The sequence below is a fragment of the Callionymus lyra genome, chromosome 5 (assembly GCF_982586985.1).
Source record: "Callionymus lyra chromosome 5, fCalLyr1.hap1.1, whole genome shotgun sequence".
NCBI lineage: Eukaryota > Metazoa > Chordata > Actinopteri > Syngnathiformes > Callionymidae > Callionymus > Callionymus lyra.
The window spans coordinates 11,729,299-11,747,231 of record NC_141822.1 but is presented as its reverse complement, the minus strand read 5'-3'; the positions used below and the strand labels follow the sequence as shown (position 1 = coordinate 11,747,231).

The 17,933-nt window shown below is 43.9% G+C and overlaps 1 protein-coding gene across 2 annotated transcripts; it reads right to left on the bottom strand.

Annotated features, from left to right (window-relative positions):
* Window positions 1-579: 579 nt before the first annotated feature.
* LOC148079375 (DNA repair protein XRCC4-like) lies at window positions 580-17,858 on the bottom strand. Of its 2 annotated transcripts, none has more exons than XM_087790909.1 (8): window positions 17,748-17,858; window positions 15,627-15,764; window positions 14,406-14,590; window positions 10,104-10,270; window positions 8,874-9,005; window positions 8,727-8,806; window positions 5,777-5,891; window positions 580-1,045 (listed from the first exon to the last, which is right to left on the bottom strand). In XM_087790909.1, exons 1-8 carry the CDS (start codon window positions 17,770-17,772, stop codon window positions 952-954), a joined length of 936 nt encoding a protein of 311 aa, XP_087647035.1. In that variant the 5' UTR covers window positions 17,773-17,858; the 3' UTR covers window positions 580-951. The 2 variants fall into 2 exon arrangements, with proteins under 2 accessions (XP_087647035.1, XP_087647036.1); XM_087790910.1 differs by having other exon boundaries at window positions 5,777-5,888.
* Between the last annotated feature and the right edge of the window lie 75 nt (window positions 17,859-17,933).

Sequence of the window (17,933 nt, the reverse complement as noted above, 5' to 3'; positions counted from 1 at the left end):
ACAGGACGACGAGTGAGTGTTTGCTCGTCTGGTTGTGTAGTTCAGTCCATTATTATAATGTTGTGTTACACAAGCAGATGTTTTTACAATCAACATCATAATATTCATGGCATTTGTCCATTCATTACTCCCTCTGCACATAAAGTAACAATGAAATTACGCAAATGGCGGCGGTTACTGAGGACGAGAGGATACAGTTCACTCGAGCAGCTTTTACAGCTGATGTTTGCACATATTTTGGTTTCAAAACAGATGAAATCAGTTACGACTTCGTCAAGAGTCATGTGGTCTGTAAATTCTGCAACACCAGAGTCAAGTACTCGACGATACTACAAAAATATCCTTGTTTCTACAGTATTACAATATATGGTATTGTTGACCCTGTATCGTGATACGTATCGTATCGACAGATTCCTGCAGATACACACCCCGTACTATCTCTAGTGAGTAATTACATACGAGTTACACTGAGTGAGTTGTTGACTCTTAATTGTTATCTAATAATGGGAGGAAATCAGAGTACCTGGAGGCTTCATTTAATGTCTCTAGAGATGATTCTAGCTGGCCAGGAAGAACACATCATGCTTCACACATTTTATTTTGAAAAATCTTTATAAAATGTGCACATCAACCAACAGGGATCAAACATGGTCCCGGAACAGCAGCAGGTGCGCAGAACCTTCAGAACTGGGTTCTAAAAACAGGACCAACACAGTCTAGGGTTCGAACAACAATGAACAAGTTCAAGAATTTTCCTCTTGTTAAAACTGGAGATCTTCTCAAAACTCTCCAGTCTCAGGATCTCTGGAGGTTCTCGAGGGTTTCGAACAGTCAGAACTACAAACGTCTTCTGCTGGTTCCCGGTCCACTGTGGTGCCTTCAGGGTTGGAACCAAGTGTCCGGGGACTTCATCTCTGTACTCACTGAGTGGGTCCAGATATCACCAGAACTTTAAATGTCATCAAACAGTTTGTCGACTTCCCAACATGATGCTGGAGAGAGGAAGGATGTTGACGGAGCGCTGGGTAATGAGGGGGGGTCAATCCTGTAAGTGAACACACACACACACACACACACACACACACACACACACGCACACGCACACACGTCAATGAGGCTGGTTTACAGTTGAAGGTTCCTGTTGAGGCAGGAAGTGGATTGTGAGGCTCATAAGGAAAAAGACCAGAAACATCTGTGTGAAGATAATACCCAAGTGTGTCACTGTATGCAAGTGTGTGTGACTGTGTGACTGTGTATGTCACTGTGTGCAAGAGTGTGTGATTGTGTGTCTGTTAGTGTCACTTTGTGTGTGAGAGAGTGTGTGTGTGTCACTGTATGTGTGTGTGTATCCGTGTGTGTCACTGTGTGCAAGTGTGCATGATTGTGTGTCTGTGTGTGTCACTGTGTGCAAGAGTGTGTGACTGTGTATCCGTGTGTGTCACTGTGTGCAAGTGTGTGTGATTGTGTGTCTGTTAGTGTCACTGTGTGTGTGTGTCGCTGTATGTGTGTGTGTCACTGTGTGTGTCACTGTATGTGTTTGTGTGTCACTGTGTGTGTCAGTGTGTGGGTCACTGGTTGTGTGAGAGAATGTTTGTGTGCGAGTCTATATGTGTTACTATGTGTGTGGGTGTGTCACTGTGTGTGTGTGTGTGTGCCAGCAGCCCAAAAAAAGTTGACCTGGTAATGGAGCTTCATGATGCTTCAACATATGCATGTAAATGTAAATGTAAGTGTGTGTGTGTGTGTGTGTGTTCTTGCGTGTGTGTGTACATAAGTTCAATGCCCTCCCAGCATTCTCGTCATTGTCTTCATCATATTCTAACATCCAAACCAGCAGCTAACCAACAGCTCCTGGTGAGTGTCGACATCCCACCACAGAGCTGCTACAGTGACCACACACTCAGACCCCCCGGAGCCCAGAGGCATCACAGGAAGATGTAGCTGTGCAGCTTGTTTGAATCAGGACCGGAGCAAAAACACAACTGCTGGTACCAGTTAATCGGAGGGGGAGGGACAAGACCACCACAGACCCGAACACAAGCAGGGGGACCAGATCGAAGTTAAGCCCGGTCATGGACACCCCCCCCCCGACCCCCGCCATGCAAGAGCAGCAATTATCAGTCTTAAGTTCGACCTCGGCAAAGGTCCGGGCGGAGCAGGCAGCAGGAAGTCCAGGTCCAGCACCAGACCACAACAGGCTAATTACACCGCCGTGGTCCCTGTGTGGTTGGCGGTGAGAACTCGAGGAAACTCATGGTTTCATCACACGGTGTCAGTTGAGGTCGGTTCTGCCGAGCGGCCCGTCGATTCCTCAGACGGACCCGGATTTCGGCAGAAATGACAACAAAGACGACGCAGATCCTCAAACAAAGGAGTGACTCTTGGCTCTCGGAACCAGGACCAGCTGGACTACATGTGTTTCCAGGATCGCATTTGACAGGGATCCTCTGGAGACCCCATCCTGGTCTTTGTCAAGGCGGCGGTGCCTGGTTTAGTTTCCGGTCCCTCATCGTAGACCTGGAGGGACCTGGTGAGCCCAGAAGGGGGTTTCAAGATGGACGATCCGGATGTCGGCTTGGCAGGCAGTACCGGGACCCCCCATGTTTGAGGTCTTCTCCTCTCCCGTTGCGGGACTTTCCCACGGTGTCCATCACTTGGAGCTCATTCATCCGACTGAGACTCGGACTAGAGCAAACTCTCCTTTAGAGAAGTAGGTTGTCTCCGAGGCGTTTTTTACTTGGTCGCACATAAAGAAAAAAAATATATATATAACTTATCTTCTATTAATCATTGCAGTCTGTAAGGTGCTTTATTTTGAAAAAAAGTCTACCCCTGATTCATGGGTGCTCCTGAGTCCATCTGGCTTCCACTCGTCTCCCTCAATAGATGCAGCCTCACATGACCCGCCTGGACTTACTCTCAAAGAGAAGTGACTTGAACAAGACAACACTGGAGTCACTGCAGAGAAACAATCTTGTAGTGATTATGAACCTCAGCCCGGAGCCTCCGCTGTGCGAGAGTGAAAGTATGTGTGTTTTGTTGTGTTTCCTGGCAGAACCCAAGGCCAAACTAACATGTAACATGTAAACAATCAACAGAAACAAAAACACAAAGTTCTAACTGAGCAGCGAAAGGGTCTAAGGAGGGGAACTGGACTTGGGTTGCAGGGTCTGCGGTCGTGCAGCAGAACAATTGAGGATTCATTCATCGAAGGAACGTGAAGAAACAATCATGAAGTTGGAACATGAAAAATAATGTGAGTCAGATGTTCTGACTGGAGTCCAAAAACCCATAAGTACTGCGCCACGATCCTCATTACTGACATGAGCAGACGCCGGCTCCAGTTTTGATGAGAAGTGTTAGAAAATATAGATTTTTCTTCTTCAGTGAACTGCATCGTTTAGTGTATTTTAAAAACATTATCATTTTGGCTTCCACATTGCATTTTATTTTTGACATTTTTTATTCACGCTTTATTAAAATATATACCATAAAAAAATTGTTTATTTTCATGTTGCAATTAGTCATGAAATCTGCAACTAAAGAAAACAATGAACTCTTTTCAGATCAAGGTGATGACTGAGGACCAGAGGATACAGTCGACTGCAGCAGCTTTTAAATGATGCTTGGACATATTTTGGTTTCAAAATAAAAGCAGTTATGTGTCATGTGGTCTGTAAATTCTGCAACACCAGAGTCAAGTACTCAACAGTACTACAAATATATCGTTGTTACTACAGTATCACAATATATTGTATCGTTGTCCCTGCATCACTATGAATCACCAGATTCTAGCCAATAAACACCCCTAGTTTGGACACTCTAATGCTGGTCCGTCACACCTGACCAGTCCAGTTCTGGTCTCAGACCCTCTGGAGTGCTCTACAGGTTTCAGTCTCAGACTCTGAAAAATAAGTTCCCGTCAAAAAAGACTGAAGTCCACAAGCAGACATGAGACTGAGGTATTGAGTCTCTGCGGGTCAATCAGATTTCCCGAGTCATGGAAACCTTCAACACAATAGGCTGGTGTGTTGATGCCCCCCCTCCCACAAGGCCCCCCCAGGACCCCCATGAATCCCCACCGCTGTTAATGGCTACTGTCAGACAAAGACTCTCTTCTGCGGCGGACGTCTGCCAACTCTGAGGGGGGTCGCGATGCGAGCGGCCAGAAACCTCAGCTGGCCGGCGGCCCTCGTTGGGGTTCCGGGCCCCCGGGCAGCTGTTGTAGCGCTTTACAGAAGCTGGCACACGCGGGGCAACAACAAGGAGGTACTGAGACTCTGGCTGGGCAAAGCAACAACAGCAGCTGTGAGGCTCTTGGACCTGGAACTGGTCGGAGCGATTCTCTGGGTCCAGAGTCCAAACACAGACGAGGAGAAAAGATTCTTTGAGAGAGACCGACGAGTTCCAGATCTACTTCAAACCCCCCACTGAGTCTAAAGACAACACCAGCAACAATCAGACTCATGCCGGTCATCGGACACCAGAAGGACCACAGATTGATCCGGCTCCCTCGAGGGGGACCAGGTTTGCTGAAGGACCACCTGGGGTTCAGGTTTCGTTGTGAGTGCCGCAATTATTTGGAGTTTTTCACAAAGTGCCTGTGATTCAAACCGACATTAGTTCAGTACAGCATCAAGTCCAGACTTCCACTAGAACATCAACCAGGATCAGCAAGGATGGTCCCTCCTGTTGCCCTGGTCCAAGTCTCAGACCCCCCCTGACCCAGATCCAGGCCCTCATTAGAGGACTTGTCCTCACATAAAGAGGTCCAAGATGCTGACCCGGGGGCAGCACGTCCTGCTGGACCAGCGTGAGCTTCTGGTCTTTAAAGGTGGTACCAGGTCCTCAGCACTGTTAAGCTGCAGGGCAGCGACATCTTCTATAAACACAATCTGAAGGTCGTAAACACGCTAAGGTCTGGAGTGAAAGATCTGATTCACACTAGAGATTCTTTGCAACATCCGTCTTCTCTTGGAGGAGCAGAGCCTACTCCGCATCGATCATGGAGGACTAAGCTTCTCTTGATTAAAAAGAACCTCGATATCCTGTTAATTTTATTGATGCAGCAGTTTTATATTTTGTTTTTTAATCAGGGAAATGTATCGAGTATGAAAACAATACTGATGAGCCGTCGTTTTCCTACCGGTGTGTGATAAACAGAAGTCTAAGAAGAAGGTCAAAACATACAAGCACCTCAAATATTTAAAAAGAAAATGTCATCAGGATTTATCATTGATTTTAAATAAAGTTTTGAAACGAGACCTTCAAACTACTGTCCACGCTGACCCTCTCGTTGACATCTGACCCGTATAAAAAGAGACGTTGTCATGTTTGCCGAGTTTGTAAATTTACTCTCCACATTCCAGCCGGTGTCACCTGATGCAGGACAAAGACTTTGGCGCAGATTATGGGGGAACAAGCAGGTCGAAGGTCACGAAGGGCGTCGGCGTGAAACTATGAGAAGATTCCTAAGCTGCAGCTGAACAAATCACGTGACCCCTCAAGTACGACAGTTTCCAGTGTGTGTTAGTGTGAGTCCGAGTGTGTGTGTGTGTGAGTGCTCCACCCTCAGACGTGAGCACATTAAGCATCACAACACCAAACTGTCGACGGCAGCAGTAAAACACTCAGACAGACGATGCTGTAAAGTGTGGCACGGAAACTTCACACATCATCACGACAAACACACACCGACAACACCGAAAGAGACGCACGACGAACGCACAAGAACCAGGACGGACACGAGAGGCCCGGGATAGACGAGCGAACACACCTCTTTGGCGCTGGAACAGCGGGAGCGCTCCGATGACAGAGGCGGCGTTTCCGGTTCGGTGCCACGTCAGGCATGTCGCTGAGGATCTGGCTGAGGTCGTCGTCAGGAGCTGCTGCTGTGGAGACAGAAGTTCCACTTGTTGTCAGAGCGTCAGCAACACTTCAGATACGTCGGACAACAGTGTTGAGCAAGTCAATTAAAGTAACGCTTTACTTACATGCCCATTGTGTAAAGCATTGCAATAAAATATGGTTATATATTTATATATATTACGTTGGTACAACGGTGTGCAATCCTTTTTTTATTTTAAATAAAGTTTTTCTTCATACAAATCAGCCACAAGAGAGTAGCTAAGGGAGAAAAAAGCAGCAAAAAAACGTCCTGTATTGACATTAAGGACATTCTTTTGAATATGATCCATGTTACTGCATGTTTTACAGATAAACAAGTAACTTTGTTTACTGCTTCAAGGGGTTTAAGAGCCTGAAGAAAATTGGTAAACGTGTTAGCAACCTTGTTAGCCTGCATGCTAAGTTGATTATCCTCCATATAAACATTCACACGTCTTCATTCACGTCAGAAAAAAAGGTTTTAATAAACAACAGTTTATAGAGTTTTAGACACATATAAACACATATTTATAGATTTTACAACAAAAAGTTACTGCAGCCACTTTAACACCAAAACAATATTTTACTAAGAAAAGTACTTTACATTTTAAAGACAGTAATATTGTAATGTAACTAATTACTTTGAAATGTGAGTAATGGGTTTAAAAGAACACAGAACCAAGCCTACACTGTGAGACGATTACGTCGACAAAACTTTGATCCGGTCACAGCTGGGAACACAAAAGCTTGCTACCGGCTTCGATCAGCACCACGGTGTCAGAGTGGAGGACTTCTTTGTGCTAACAACCCAACTCTGACCCACATTCACTGGAGTTCTGGTTCTGATCAGGACTGCAACAGAACCTCAGGCTGTGAATTTTACTGTTGACTTTATTTGCTGTAAATTCACTAACGAGGCTCCACTGAAGTCTGTAAACTCTCAGAACTGTCCAGGCCCGCGGGTCTCCTGGCCCGGTGAGTTCTTATATGTCCTCCACATATCTGATGGAACAATGTTCACGCTGACAGACATGTGGCCAGAACAGACTAAACCACACCAGAGATGCACCAGAACTGACTTGAACTGGAGCAGAAGAGGCCACAGCTGGACCAGAACTGAACGAGAGTAGACCAGAATTGGACCATAAATAGAATGGAACAGGCAGGAACTAGATTAAAGCAAGACCAGACAAGAACGAACCGTACAGGACCAGAACTGAACCAAAATGGAATAGAACTTAGTCAGATCGTAAATGGACAAGATCTAACCCAACAGCGCTAGAACAGACCAAAACAGGACCAGACCAGAACCAACAAGAACAGGACCATTCCAGACATGTCTTATCCTATCCTAATTGGGTCAGGACCAGACCAAAGTTAGACCTGAACTGGACCAAAATAGATGATACCTGGACCATGAGAGACCAGAAGTGAAACCATACAGGACCAGAACAGATGGGAACAAGACCAGAACTGGACCAGACCAGAATTGGATCAGACCAGAATAAGACCAGAACTGTAGACACACAATACCTGGACCAGTACTGACCCATATACAACCAGACCATACCAGACATAACAACAACATAATCAGAATTAGACCATAACACAACATCTAAATCAAAACCGAATCAGACAGGAACTAGACCGAGACAGACTATAAGTCGACCAGGAGTGACCAAAACTGGACCCATACAGGACCAGAACAGACAGAAACAAGACCAGAACTGGACCAGACCAACGTAGAGCGAGTGGCTCTGCAACGAGTCGTTAATCATGTGCAGACGTGGGAAGTCAACTCCGCTGAAGTGGAACATCATCTCTGCTCAGGTCTCCGGGAGGCCTGGGGCCCGGTTGCATAACACAGGTTGACGTCAGGTTTGGAAAACACCCGTCGCCACGACGACGTGATATTTGACGAGCATAAACGTCAAGTGGTGGCAGGGCAATGACGTCGATGCCATTCTCCATCTGGGAACCATCAGCCTGCTTATTTGGGTTCCTCAGGTGCTGGCAGCAGAACCAGGCCAGGACCGAACTCCGGAGAAACAATATCCATTTTTGACGTCAACAAGTTCTAGTTCAGTGAACCTGCAGCCTTATTTGTGCATGCTCAGGATCCTCAAGGTGGCGCTGGAGCTCATCTTTAAATTAGATTTTTTTTTCTTCAGCCTCAAAGTGAAAACTGATGACTTTTCTCTTACTCGAAACAGTCAACTTCTGTTGAATTTCTCTTCTCCACACGTCCAACTTCTTTAGTCTCTTCGTGACAACAGTGTCTTCAAGCTAACAGGCTAATGTTGTCAACACTGTATTTTTAACACTCTTAATCATGGGAAAACCAATTTTATACTGAGCAAACTGTCCCTGACCAGGAGTACTTGACTCTGGTGTTGCAGAATTTACAGACGATCCAAACGTCAGCTTTAAAGCTGCTGGAGTCAACTGTATCCTCTCATCCTCAGTCATCGCTGGGCTCTCACGATTTCACTTTAGTTACTTTACGTTACTTTAGCTCCAGAGGAAGTAATTACTGCTGCCATCTAGTGGAAGGAAGTTTAATGCCACACAAAATCCCTGTGAATATTAGCATGTTAATTGGGAATAAAATAAATCTAATAATTGTATAAGAAACACACTTTATTGAAATATAATACATAGTATAATATCTAATATAAAATAAGATATATATCATGATATAAAAGATAAAGAATAAAATATGGTTTGAAAGCAGCGCTGTTAAATATCGATATGGTATTAAAGATATTTAAGTGTATATTTTCCAACACCCTTATTGTTCCCATCAACACGAACATTAAAAAAAGAACAGGTGTGTTCACCTTGGTTCAGCCCAGACGACGTGGCCTCCTGCAAGTCTTCGACCTCCTCTGGGTTGTCCTCTGGGTTGGTCTCCTCAGAGCTGCCGACACGGATCAGAACGTTGCAGACTGATGTCACCGAGGTTCAGCTGATGATCTGTTACTGACCTCTTGTGCTTCAGTTTCTTGACTGACTCCTGCAGGACTCGGGTCAGAGCCTTCTGGGTGTTGAGGACCTCCAAAAACTGCCGGAACAGCTCGTCCTCCCACGACTCCTGACTGTACCTACAGTGCATCAGCCTGCATGTGCGCGCACACACACACACACACACACACACAAATACACACACAAGGTTGAGCTCACATCATGACTGTACAGACTGTAACTCATTAGTGTAGTTCGTGGAGGAAACTGGAGTACAAGGAGAAGATCAAACTCCTTAACAACTTTCTTAATCATAGTTACTGACTCAGCAGAGAAGAACCCTCACAACCACATGCTTCTCTCACGCCAACAACGGAACTTCACTCTTCAGAGGAAGTTTAAGAAGAAGTGAGACCATTTAGTGACAGACAGCAAGTTGAGTAAAGTGTGTGTGTGTGAGTGCAAGCTGTTGTGTGTCCTTTTGCTTGAGTGGATGTGTGTGTCTGTTTGCATGTTGGTGTGCGTGCCTGTATGTTTGTGTACATACGTTTCTACGCGTCTACGTATTTGTGTGCTTGTGCGTGTTTGTTTGTGTGCATGCGTGCATGTGTCTGTTTATACAAGTGTGTACATTGTGTAACTAGGTGTACATTTGTGTACATGCATTTCAGTTGGGGTATTTGTGTGAATGTACTTAAGTATGTATGTGTATTTGTATATCTGTGTGTACCTGTGTGTCTGTTGGTGTCCATATGTGTACTTGTGTGTGTGTGTGTGTGTGTGTGTGTACCCGTGTGTCTGTTGTTGTCCATGTGTGTACTTGTGTATACGTGTGTTTGTGTGTGTACCCGTGTGACCGTCGGTGTCCGTGTGTGTACTTGTGTATATGTGTATGTGTTTACCTGTGTGTATGTTGGTATCAATGTGTGTATTTGTGTATGTGTGTGCGTGTACCTGTATGTCTGTTGGTGTCCTTGTGTGTATGTGTGTGTATGTGTGTGTATTTGTGTATATGTGTGTGCGTGTATCTGTATGTCTGTTGGTGTCCTTGTGTGTATGTGTGTGTATGTGTGTGTATTTGTGTATATGTGTGTGCGTGTACCTGTATGTCTGTTGGTGTCCTTGTGTTTATATGCGTGTACCTGTGTGTCTGTTGGTGTCCATGTGTGTACGTGTATGTGAGTGTGTATATGCGTGCGTGTGCTTGTAGGTGTGTGTCCGTCCGTGCGTGTGTGTGCGGTTCTGGTTCTCACTCATCAGAGACTCGCTGGTGTTCTTGTCTCAGAGTCTGGTTCTCCTGCTCCAGTCTGTAGTTCTGGTCGTGCAGGGAGTGCCTCCTGTCCAGAGAGTGCAGCAGCAGACGTCTCACCTCCTCAGTCGGGTCGGACACGGACCGCAGGAGGACCGAGCCCAACTGGAACTGGATCAAAACAAAAATAAGGAAACACAGATTTAAGTTTTTGCCTAGACGAACATGTCAGTAGAACCTCCATGACTACAGATCTATGATGCGGTATTTAAGGTAGTACTGGTACACCTGTTGTACTAATGTCTGCAGTTTTAGGTGTTAAATAACTGATACAACATATGAGTCAAGTTTACTGGTTCAGATCCATGTGGCTGCCAACGTGCCATCAGACAACACTGAGCAGAGTTGGTCAGACGTAGCGATGACATCATTACACACACAAACACCAGAAGCCGTCCAGGCTGCAGAGGTCCAGTCTGACACCTGAGGGACCAGAACGTCTGCTGAGGTTTGACCTGCACTGTTGTCATGGAAAAGGAAAAAGAACGACTCCAGGGGAGGTTCTATGTTGAATTACGCCCTGGACAGAATCAACTCTAGCCAGAGCTTAAAAAAGAAATGACACACGTGCTGTGTCTCAAATTGCATTCTTCTCTTAGTATACTAGAAGTAAGTATGCATCAGGATAGTGTACGTACTAATTAGTACGTAAATTCTCCACAGATAGTATGTCTCAAATCAAACACTGCTGCTACGCACTAACAGGAATTGAGGTGACAGCTTCTTCTTCTACTTCTACTTAACGATGGTTCCAACCAGTTGTAGGAACGCTATCGCCACCTGCTGGCAGCCCGTTTTGCAAGTTTGGAAAAGAAATATAGAAAAAATATGAGAATCGAAATATTCGCGAGATATTTAAGCTCGTATCAGCAGCGATAAATGTCATCCTCCAACTGCTGCTGAAAATACACCTGTAAGTATATGAATATATATGAATATATATAACGTAACTTCTGTTTAAAACGTCATTAAGATGGCGGCCGTTTAGGGTGGTTAGTGTCCATCGAACCATACTCAGGTTTGTGGTTGTTTTAGTACGCCAATTTAGTGTGCATGGCGCATTAAATTTCGCATACTAAGAATTGAGACGCACTTAATACTAACTTTGAGTACGCTAGTATGCGATATGAGACACAGCAACACTTTTCTTAGACACATTTACTTGAATACTTTTATATCTCAAAGTCACCATGTGACTTCAGAGGTCAGACAAGAGGTCATCAGAGAGGTCACCCGACTTACCGGCTCCGTACTATCACTTCAGAGCAGGATGAACCAACTTCCGGTTTCTGATACAACTAAAACTCATTTAAAGTTTGAAAGCTTTCGAGAGTAGTGTAGACAAGTTGTGCGTCTCATGCACACACAGACACACACAGAGGTATGTTAAATACGTTGGCAACATCTGCGCACGTGTGTGAGAGATTAGAGGGGAACGCACACACACATACATTCACCCTCTCATTATGACTCATAACTTCACGAGAGCTTCTGTTGATTTTATTCCTGCTCTTGAGCAACAACTCCCTCGATGACGCAGGTCACTTCTGCATATGATGAATGAATCAGATCACATGATTCGGATCTCTCAACGCCCCGGAACGCAGCTTTATTACAACACAACTTCCCGTTTTGTCTTTCCCAACAGTGGCGGGTTGTCATAGCGACGGCTTCACCAGATATGGGTTCAAATCACGGAGGTCCAGCTCCTGGAGGCCCCGACCAGCGAACATGACGGCTGCAACATGAACCAGCTGCTGGTCGACGTTACATAACTCTCTCGTCCAGACTCACACTTTCTTCTTGTTGACAAAATCTTCTGCTCACGGGCCAGATCCACTGACAACTGCTGACAACTTTGATACTCGTCAACGTCATCTGGTGATTTTGACTAGTTTTCCTTTTTAATCTTCCCGTGAAACTTATTATACAATCACAATACTTTACAGAGTTAAACGAGTCACAGAGTCAAACAAGTCACAGAGTCAAACAAGTCAAAGAGTCAGATGTTTCCAACAGTAAGAGGAGTCACAGAGTCGCTGGGGTCCTATAGTGAGAGAGTTACAGAGTTGGAGTCAGGACTCAGAGAGTCAGAGGAGTCTAATAGTCAGCGGAGTCAAATAGTAAGAGGACTAAAATAGTAAGAGGAGTCAAACAGTCAGAGGAGTCAGAGAAGTTAGAGAGTCAAATAGTCAGAGGAGTCAAACAGTCAAAGGAGTCAGAGGAGTCCAATAGTCGGAGGAGTCAGAGAGTCAGAGGAGTCAGAGAAGTCAAACAGTCAGAGGAGTCAGAGGAGTCAAACAGTCAGAGGAGTCAGAGGAGTCCAATAGTCGGAGGAGTCAAACAGTCAGAGGCGTCCAATAGTTGGAGGAGTCAAATAGTCAGAGGAGTCAGAGGAGTCAAACAGTCAGAGGAGTCAGAGGAGTCCAATAGTCAGAGGAGTCAAATAGTCAGAGGAGTCAGAGGAGTCCAATAGTTGGAGGAGTCAAATAGTCAGAGGAGTCAGAGGAGTCCAATAGTCGGAGGAGTCAGAGAGTCAGAGGAGTCAGAGAAGTCAAATAGTCAGAGGAGTCAGAGGAGTCAAACAGTCAGAGGAGTCAGAGGAGTCAGAGGAGTCCAATAGTCGGAGGAGTCAAACATTCAGAGGAGTCAGAGGAGTCCAATAGTTGGAGGAGTCAAATAGTCAGAGGAGTCAAACAGTCAGAGGAGTCAGAGGAGTCCAATAGTCAGAGGAGTCAAATAGTCAGAGGAGTCAAACAGTCAGAGGAGTCAGAGGAGTCCAATAGTCAGAGGAGTCAAATAGTCAGAGGAGTCAAACAGTCAGAGGAGTCAGAGGAGTCCAATAGTTGGAGGAGTCAAATAGTCAGAGGAGTCAAACAGTCAGAGGAGTCAGAGGAGTCCAATAGTCAGAGGAGTCAAATAGTCAGAGGAGTCAAACAGTCAGAGGAGTCAGAGGAGTCCAATAGTCAGAGGAGTCAAATAGTCAGAGGAGTCAGAGGAGTCAAACAGTCAGAGGAGTCAGAGGAGTCCAATAGTCAGAGGAGTCAAATAGTCAGAGCAGTCAGAGAAGTCAAATAGTCAGAGGACTCAGAGGAGTCAGAGGAGTCCAATAGTAAGAGGAGTCAGAGAGTCAGAGGATTCAGAGGAGTCCAATAGTAAGAGGAGTCAGAGAGTCAGAGGAGTCATAGGAGTCCAATAGTAAGAGGAGTCAGAGAGTCAGAGGAGTCAGAGGAGTCCAATAGTAAGAGGAGTCAGAGGAGTCATAGGAGTCCAATAGTAAGAGGAGTCAGAGAGTCAGAGGAGTCAGAGGAGTCCAATAGTAAGAGGAGTCAGAGAGTCCAATAGTAAGAGGAGTCAGAGAGTCAGAGGAGTCAGAGGAGTCCAATAGTAAGAGGAGTCAGAGAGTCCAATAGTAAGAGGAGTCAGAGGAGTCAGAGAGTCCAATAGTAAGAGGAGTCAGAGAGTCAGAGGAGTCAGCGGAGTCCAATAGTAAGAGGAGTCAGAGAGTCCAATAGTAAGAGGAGTCAGAGAGTCCAATAGTAAGAGGAGTCAGAGAGTCAGAGGAGTCAGAGGAGTCCAATAGTAAGAGGAGTCAGAGGAGTCATAGGAGTCCAATAGTAAGAGGAGTCAGAGAGTTAGAGGAGCGAAAGTGTGAGACGAGTCAGAGAGTTAGAGGAGCGAAAGTGTGAGATGAGTCACAGAATGAGACGAGTCACACAGCTAGATGACTCACATAGCTATCAAATAACAAATCAAACGAACAAGTCGACAACATCCCTGCTTCATTCCTCCTGGACGTCTGCATGTAACTGAGCTCTGAGCTGCTCCCTGACCTGAGTTTTATGTGATACTTCATCAGTCAAAGTTCAGGTGAGAAAGTCAAACAAACAGTCGCTGTGAGGACGAAGATGAACGAGCGCCTCTGACAGAGTTTAGATAAATGGCAGCTGCGGGAGCATCAATAACACGCTCGTGTCACAGATATGAAGCTCTGAGCCTCTTCCAGGAAGAGATTCTTCTGCTTCTTCATCACGTCACAGCAATAATAATAAACAATTAACATTAAGTTTATGTTATGCCTTTTTAGATTTTTGTTAGATCCCACAACACTACTTTTTCATTTGTTGTCCTAGTGTCTGTACTGTTACTATCGTTTCTGTTTTTTGCTGCTCAAAGAGGAATTTAACCTGCTGGGATTAATGAAGGAATATCTTGTCTTAACTCGTGAGAACTGAGACAGACTTACCGAAATCTCCTCCTGGACCTTCTCGTATGTCAGCGTCACCACAGCGGCATGTTGCGGAGGAGACGGCGTCAGCAAGAGGCGATAGCAGCCTCCAGCTTCTGTTAGCGCCCCCTTCAGGTCCTGGATGTAGCTCTCCTCCTGCATCTCCAGCTCTGAGGCTTCCTGCTGCACCGACTCAGCACTCACTGGAACAACATCAACTCTGTCTCAGGTATCTTCATCACTACCTAGCTAGTCACGCCAACGACCGATGTACACTGACTAACGTGCTAATGCTAACCACGTTAGCGTTTACAACTGCACTATTAGCAACTGTCCAAACCTTACATTAACTCCAACTTCAGGTGTGAGAAAATATAGATACAACAATACATTTTAATTTATTTTTCACAGTACTGTATCGATATTAAACAGCCTTGTGACAATATATATGCGTTTATTTGGCTTACAAATTATATTTAACTTTTATGATAGTTTTTTATGATTTTTTTTATTCACAATTTACTATATTTATATTAGTTATTTTATGGAATGTTTTTCAATAAAGTGTGAATAAAATTAAGTATTTTTAATTTGAAATTAACATAATATTCACACCGTTTGTGTTTATGTTATAATTAAACTTCCAGCCGCCAGATGGCCGCAGTCATTACGTCCTTCGCGGTTAAAGTAACAATGAAATCCTGAGCGATATCCCAGCGATGACTGAGGACGAGAGGATACAGTCGACTCCAGCAGCTTTTGAAGCTGATGTTTGGACATATTTTGATTTCAAATCCAAATGAAAGCAGTTACGACTTCGTCCAGGGTCATGTGGTCTGTAAATACTGTAACACCAGAGTCAAGTACTGGACAATACTACAAATATATCCTTGTTCCTACAGTATTTCAATATAGTGTATATATTGTTGTAACTCCAGCCAGACTAGCGGCTCGCTAAAGTCCACATTGCAGCGAATACTTTACCATTAGCTTAATAACGTGGCTGTTAGCTTAACTAAATAGAGCGTCTGAACTTCTGCATCGTAACATTGATGTCGGAATCTTTTTGCCACTCAACGAGACTGCTGAATCATTTCTAGGTTGTCACAGGTGAGCAGACACACCTGAGACGTGAGGTGAAAGGTTAACGTTTTGGAGTGTGAGGAGTCAGACAGGTGAACACAGTGTTGCTATAAACCTGTCTTCGCTAGACGTGCATTGGATGATTAACGGCCGTACCTTCTCCTCTCCAGGCGCTCTGTCCGTCCGTCAGCAGCAGCTGGAAGCCCGAAGACAAGTCCGGCCAACCGACGTCCACCCGGAGGAAGTAGGAGGAGCCAGGAGAAATGCTGACCTCGCGCACCCAGGTAGCCATGACTGCAGACACCACAACATAGATTCATCACTTGAAATTATATATATATATAATATAATTATATAATAGGATTATTTGTTATTTACTTTTCCTTTTATTGATCAATTAAATCCGATTTTTTTATTTTACTATTGAACTATTTTTTGTTATTTTAATTTGATCAGGTTTATTCATATCGTCAAAAGTATGCAATAACCATGCGGTGATGGTTAATGGTTTTATCAAGATAAATGTAACGGGTGTAAAAAAAATGTAAAAGATAATATTAATTAATAATGTTATTTTGTCTGCTCCTATTTCTCTTAAATCCTGTATGATCCAAGTATCACTAATCCAATGCATGAACCTTAATAAATATATATATATATTTTTTATTTCTTATTCTATTGTGTATTAAAACTTTTTTTTTAAATGTATTTTAAACATGTAAAAACTCATTAATTGTCTTTACTTAACCGGAGTGCCCGGAGTAAACCCACGCAACACAAGGAGAACATACAAACTCCACATAAAGTTCACAAGTTTGCTCCCTCCCGACCTGGATGCCAACCGGCAACCTTTTTGTTTTTAGGCGATCACGAGATCCACTGCGCCACCGTGCGCCCCAAACTCAGCATCATTCTCTTGTAAAATTGATGATTATTATTAATATTTGTCTCTTTAACTTGTTTTTGCTCTGGACTACCTCGGTTTCAAACTTGAGGCTCAGGGGCTAAATACAGCCCACAAGAAGGTCGTCGGTGCCGAAGTTGAGGTCAGAAAAATGTGTCGCGTTTGTGATGTCGGAGCATCCGAAGCTGAATGCAGGAGCAGCTGTGCACAGGATGTAGTTAAAGAGTAAACATGTGTCACGGCGGCGACAGCGAAAGCTAACTGGCTCTTACAGATAATAACGGGGCTGGACTGTAGAGTTGGAGCCGAACGATCATTAAAATGATCATCGGATGACATGGAGAAAACCAGGCATTATCTATTTCACAACCAGTGACTCAGCTCACTGACGTCTCACTTTGAATTCAACTAAAACCACCAAAGTCAGTAACTTTAAAACTTTGAAATAAAAAGCTGATCATAATGACATCTAATGATCAAGACCTTCACTTCCCTTGTCATCATCCTGATATATTACTTTTATGGATTTTATTCATTCTAGTCTTTACTGTCAACACCACAAACGTTTTATTATTGTGTTTAAAACTCTGCCAAGAAACCTGTTGCACTTTGGTCTTGCTATGTGCTGTGAAAAGGATTGTAATAAACACTTTATTTAAAGAAAACATTTCCCTGAATGTGAGATTAAAGTTTTAATTTAACAGAAAGTAAATAACGTTAATAATAAAAGGCATTACAATCGATGAATTTAAACACAAAATGTTGTGCATCAATAAATCATGTATTGAAAACAGTCAAGTATGCAAATAATAAAGGGAATACAATGGAATGTACTGTAGCTTCTCTGTGATCAAGGATGACAGACGAGGTCTTGATGTCAACTTGAATCTAAACAATACTGAGCAAAAGATTGAAAAAAAGAAAATACATTTTTCAGCCAGATGAACTGACAATAACTAGGTGCTTATTTATCTGTCTTTCAGAGAGTTGAATGACTATGATTTAAAGAAAATAAAAATAAGACAGAATGAGAAGCAAGTTCGATGCTCACAGAAATGATCTGGAGTCAAACTTTGGTTGCACTTGTTGTGCAAGTAAAGTTAGCCAAAGTATATTCAACATTTAAGTGTAAAAAACAAAACTCAACTCGCGGGGTTAACACTGGCCGAGCTCGGAGGTTGAAGAGAGTTTGTTACTCATGAATTAAAACAGTAAAGTGACAAATATTGAGGGGTTTTAAGGGAAAGGGTGGTGAACGTCAACATTAGCTTAACATGCTAACAACTGTAAACACACAACACGAGGAACACAAATGCGACACAACAACAGTTACGTTAACGACTAACTTTGGACGAGAGAGATAAGACACTTACCTGGAGTCGCCTGGTGTGAAGACATTTATTATCTTGAGTTATATGATTTATATTAACAGTAGAGCTGAGCCGCGACACTTTTTACGTCATCACTGAGCTGCTAGACTTGACTGGTGATGACGTCACAACCCAATGCATTTATTTTTATTTATTTAATTTTCCATATAGCTGGATATAATTCTGCGC

Bases quoted from the DNA above. Each gene is read 5' to 3' on its own strand.
- LOC148079375 (XM_087790909.1), bottom strand. From the start codon at position 17,772: ATGTCTTCACACCAGGCGACTCCAG. The intron at 15,765-17,747 runs GTAAGTGTCTTA...TGGTGTCTGCAG, and splicing joins TTCACACCAGGCGACTCCAG to TCATGGCTACCTGGGTGCGC. The intron at 8,807-8,873 runs GTCAGTAACAGA...CCGTGTCGGCAG, and splicing joins AAGAAACTGAAGCACAAGAG to CTCTGAGGAGACCAACCCAG.